The 5,273-nt window shown below is 28.3% G+C and overlaps 1 protein-coding gene across 1 annotated transcript; it reads left to right on the top strand.

Annotated features, from left to right (window-relative positions):
- The first annotated feature begins 200 nt into the window (after positions 1 to 200).
- Positions 201 to 4,787, top strand: LOC102578472 (axial regulator YABBY 5-like). The gene is made up of 7 exons (XM_006358219.2): positions 201 to 400; positions 1,870 to 1,995; positions 3,115 to 3,241; positions 3,373 to 3,421; positions 3,537 to 3,612; positions 3,887 to 3,956; positions 4,511 to 4,787. The coding sequence occupies exons 1-7, from the start codon at positions 326 to 328 to the stop codon at positions 4,525 to 4,527; spliced, it is 540 nt and encodes a 179-aa protein (XP_006358281.1). The 5' UTR covers positions 201 to 325; the 3' UTR covers positions 4,528 to 4,787.
- The last annotated feature ends 486 nt before the right edge of the window (positions 4,788 to 5,273 follow it).

Raw genomic sequence — 5,273 nt, 5'->3', positions numbered from 1 at the left:
TGGAACAACTGTTGAATCGTAATATTCATATAGTTCAAAAAATTCTAAAAACACCTAACAATTTAAATCTAAAACTAACAAAATAATAATAAATTACTAATTTAGAATTTAATTTCTTGACGGGAAGATTTTGTATTTATTCAATGTTACCTATATTATAGAGAGAGAGAGAGAGAGAATAAATAAAAGTATTTTTCTCTCTCTTTATAGTGTCTCTAAAAATAAGCTCTATATATTTGGTGTTGTTCCTTCTTCTTTCATCTTGAATTAACCATTTCTTCTTCCTCTTCTTTCTTCAAATAAACAAAAAAAAATCCATCAAAAAATGGCAAGTTGCATTGATATTGCTTCTGATCAACTTTGCTATATCCCTTGCAACTTTTGCAATATTGTTCTTGCGGTATCTATCTATCTATCTATCTATCTATCTATCTATCTATCTATCTATCTATCTATCTATCTATCTATCTATCTATCTATCTATCTATCTATCTATCTATCTATCTATCTATCTATCTATCTATCTATCTATCTATCTATCTATCTATCTATCTATCTACGTTTTGACCTTGAATTCTTTTTCTATCATATGGAAAATAAAATATGAATTCAGGATCTAGAGTCGGTTGATTTTAAATTAGTATGACCTAATAAGTATATGTAGTAGAAAGATGTGAGTTCAGTTGAACCTGCAGAACCTACTCTACTCTGAATCCAAGTTTTTCTATAAGTGAATTTTGGTTGTCTTTTCTTTTTCTTCTTTTTTTGTGCTTGAACTATCTTTGTCATGTGTGAGAAGATAAAGCTGATTTTAAGAATTCAAAGAGTTAGTTTAATTTGTGTGTTTTGCTAATATTATTGTTATTTTATATATATATATACACACAAATCAAGTGATCTATATAGATTTTGGGGTTTTCTTTGTTTTTAATTTGCTTTGAGAAGTCAAGTCACAATCCATATAGAGACTTTTCTTTCTTCTTCATTCTTTGATGTTTTGTAGTCAAAGAAAGAAGGAAAAAAGAAAAGTCATATTATATCCTGAAACCTGAATCCTGAACCCTGAACCTTCTAATCAGAAATATTTTCCTCTTTGTTCATTTTATGAGTTATTTTTTATGAAAATTTGATGAAGACAAGTCCTTAATATTACTCATAAATGATTTAATTTCCTTTTATTTGTTCTTTTTTTTAATATACCTTTCTCTCTTTTTCTAGCTCTGTGTTATATACCTTTCTCTTCTTTTTGTTTTACTGAAAAGATTGCACTAAGTGCAACCACCATATTTCTCCTCATGACTATGTTTTGATGAGCTTTTAGTTTTACCCTCATGTGTGCTTTTAAATAATCATCAATCTCTCCACTTTCTTCACAAAAAAAAACAACCAATTTTTGTTTTTTATATTTTTAGGGTTTTCTTTCCCAAAAATAGCTCTATTTTGAAATGTTGTTGTGTACACACACAAAAAAAAAAGGGTTTGTAGGTAGAGATTTTCAAGATTTAGAAAACCCCTCTAAAACTAAGAAAAAACAAGAAAAAATCATCTCTCTATATATATTGTGATTTCAAGATTTAGAGTCGGTGAATTCTGCTTTCTAGATATGTGTATGTGTGCCCCAAATTTTGCACGCGCACACACACATATAATAACCAAGAGTTTGTGAAGATATAATTGAGAGTTATGCAAAAAGTGTACGTTTTCTCTAACTCAGATGATATAGTCACACACTTGAACAGAGTTAAACACGACAATTGAAACTTGTTACAACTAGTCTAGATTTGCTACTACCTCCAACTTTTCAACAAATTTTAGTAATTTCAAGATCTTAAATTTGTGTTAATTTGTTTTCTTAATTAATTGTTGTAGGTGAGTGTACCATGCAGCAGCCTATTAGATATTGTGACTGTTCGTTGTGGACACTGCACAAATTTGTGGTCCGTTAACATGGCAGCTGCATTTCAGTCCTCTTCTTCACAAAATCATCACGTTCAGGTTCGGTCCAAAAAAGAAAAAATTAAAAATTAAAAAAAAATCACTTTTTTTTAATTTTTTGCAGCTCAAATTGTGGGCGTTTTGTTTTTCTCTATGTATCATAATTAATCATAGGTTTCTGAATTCTAGGGGTTTTTTTTTGTTTTTTATTTTGTATTCTTTTGAGGGAATAAATATGTACAGACATATTAATACTCAGATCGAGTTTTTCAAAAAAAATTAAAATTTTAAGTACTATACTAAATATATATAGCCGCCATATTAACTAAAAAAAAATTAAATGTAACATATTTATTTTCTATTTGAGGCTTGCAGCTTTTATAAATCTAAGCATTTTTCTAGGCTATACTTTTTTATATATATAGAAGAATTGTTTTGATTTGATAGTTTAATTTATTTATTTTAAAATTTTCTATCAGGGTTTGTCTTCTACTGTGGAAACAAAGCCTAAAAACTAGGAATTTTTGGTCCATTTAATTTTATTTTATTTTGTATTTATAATCCCTAACTGATTCAGTCACTTCAATGCTGTTATGACCTATCTTCTCTTCTTTTTACATAAAACATCACTTCAAACTTTTTGGTCAAACCATAAAGAAAACCCTCTTAGACCTACCACCCCTCCCCCACCCCCCACCCCTCACACACAAACATATTCAGTATAGTGTCAAGGTCGGGATACAGAGAGGATATAATATACGCAGATCTTATCACTATCATTAACAGATAAAGAGGTGAGAAGTCTCAACTACCCAACTATAACTATATATATCGGACTTCGCAAGTAGATTGTTGAATGACTAGACTGATACTTAAAGGATCATTTGGTTTGGTAAAAAAAAGGCTAGGAATTATACATTTATCACGCGTTTGGTTATTGATATTATATATCTCATATAGAATGTGGACTTATAATCTCAAGATATCCTTGTTCAGAACCAAGCGATCCTAGATGTGGACAATATTGATATTTTAATATAGTAGGCAAGTAAAAGTGGACAGAGGGCTAACACCAATCAATATAGATGTATCAAAATTTAATGTTTTCTTGTACCAAACTTTATGTATCTATTTATTTCAATACTTATGAAATTATGCATATTTTTGACATATTTTTAGGTTCCAAACTACACTGCGCCTGAGTACAAGATGGATTTTGGTTCATCAACCAAATGCAACATGAACAGGATGTCACTGAGAACTCCAATCACAAACAACGTTCATGAGGAGAGGATTGTCAATCGACGTAATTATATTCATATATACATTTAATTTTAAAAAATATACAACGTTCAACATAAAATATTACGTCACGTACCTAAGTATACGAATATTTTTGTTTGGTTATTAATGTTTAGTGTGTTTTTCTTTTTTCAGCTCCCGAGAAGAGGCAGAGAGTACCTTCTGCATATAATCAGTTCATAAAGTATATATGTATCTTTATTAAAGTCTTTTTTTTTTTTTTTGCAGAAATAACCACTATCAATTTTTATTTTTATTTAAAAATAATTTTTTTTGACACAAAATGCCTAAATGTGCAGAGAAGAGATTCAGAGGATTAAAGCTAATAATCCAGATATCAGTCACAGGGAAGCATTTAGTACTGCTGCCAAAAATGTAACTACTTTTTTCTTACATTCTTCAAACCCTTTTTTCATTTTTATTTCCTCCACATATCTATAATAATAATATTATTATTATTTTTATATATAAATATTGATAATATAAGGAATGCTTACATTATCAATATGTTTTAACGTGTTATAGCAGGTAATCTGGCTAATTTTCTATGTTATTAATCTCCCTTTTTTTTATGGACAATTATCAATAGTTATCTTTTAGGTAATAGTATAAAAATTATTTGTATGATGTTTAGCTTTGTGTGGTGTAGTGGGCACACTTCCCTCATATTCACTTTGGACTCATGTTGGAGAGCAACAATCAAGCCAAACTTGCTTGTGGTAATGTACTTATAACTCAAATCTATATATATTTGCATCTTTATAAAACCCTCATGGTGCATAAACTTTGATCTAGTAATTTTTTTTTTCTTAGGGTCATTTGACATTAATTAATCTTATAGTTAAACCTTTTTTTTATAACGATATCATTTATCTAGATATTTTCTTGATTGTTATAGTGAGATATGGTTATAGAGAACATATATAACATAATGTGAAAGTTGGTTTCAAATATAATTTAGTCGTTATAATGAAATGTTTGTTATAGAAGATGATTGTTGTAGAGAGATCTGAATATTATATTTCAGAAATCTAAGTGACATGCTTTAGAATATCAAAGAGAGGCTTTGATTTTTCTTTTCTTCCAAAGAAAGTATAAGTTGTAGATTTTCTTGATGTCTGAATTAAATTGACTACTAATTTTATGTTACACTATGTAAAATGAAGGCTGTATTTTTAATATTCTTTATTAGTAATATCTTCTTTTAAAAATATATATTTATATCCTGCAACACTTACTTTATTTAATTTTCTTTTGTTACATTATTTTTCAGGGAGCAGAAAACTATAAGCTACTTTGCTAAACAAATAAAAGATCTTCATTTTATGAAGCTGAGTGTGAACTTGAAGACAAGAGTGTGACATCAAGATGTTCTATGGAGTGTGGACATTATAAACTATATATTATAATCAAGTCTTTTTTCTAATTAATTCGTTGTATTTCAACTTATATATTGTTGAAAAAACTAAGTTTCTTTAATTATTATTGTCTTCCTCTTATCAAACAATTGTCTTTCTCTAATGAAAGTAAACTTTAGAGAGGTTTCTCTATCATGATCTTGTTCTTTTAACTTAATACATATGAAATTAATCGCTTGGGTGCTCTTAATTTCTTTTGTTTAGCTCCTGCCTGACCATAATTTTTGAAGTTGAAACTTGAAATTTGAGTTTTTGAAATTTGAAGTGGCGTTTGGACATGCATTTTACTTTAAAAAAATTGAAGTTCTGTGAGTAGCAGTCCAAAAAACTAGCTCCTTGAAAATATTTGAAGATCAGATTTTCAAAATTTGATCAAATTTCATGACCAAAATAATATTGGATTTAAAAAAAAAAACAATCTATGATCAAACACTAGTTTTGATATTAATGCAAAATCCCACTTATTCATGTTAAGTTAATTTTTGTTTTTAAAAAAAAAAAAACTAAAGATAGCAAGAAATGAATTTATCAAATCGAGCAAATACCACTTGATTTAACAATTAATAAAGCCGCGTTTGTACGATTCAAAACAGTCAAATATAATGCAAGCATTACTGC

This window comes from Solanum tuberosum, unplaced genomic scaffold, assembly GCF_000226075.1.
Source record: "Solanum tuberosum cultivar DM 1-3 516 R44 unplaced genomic scaffold, SolTub_3.0 scf00272, whole genome shotgun sequence".
Classification (NCBI taxonomy): Eukaryota; Viridiplantae; Streptophyta; class Magnoliopsida; order Solanales; family Solanaceae; genus Solanum; species Solanum tuberosum.
Note: the sequence above shows the minus strand (reverse complement) of the source record. Positions and strands in the feature narration are given on the sequence as shown.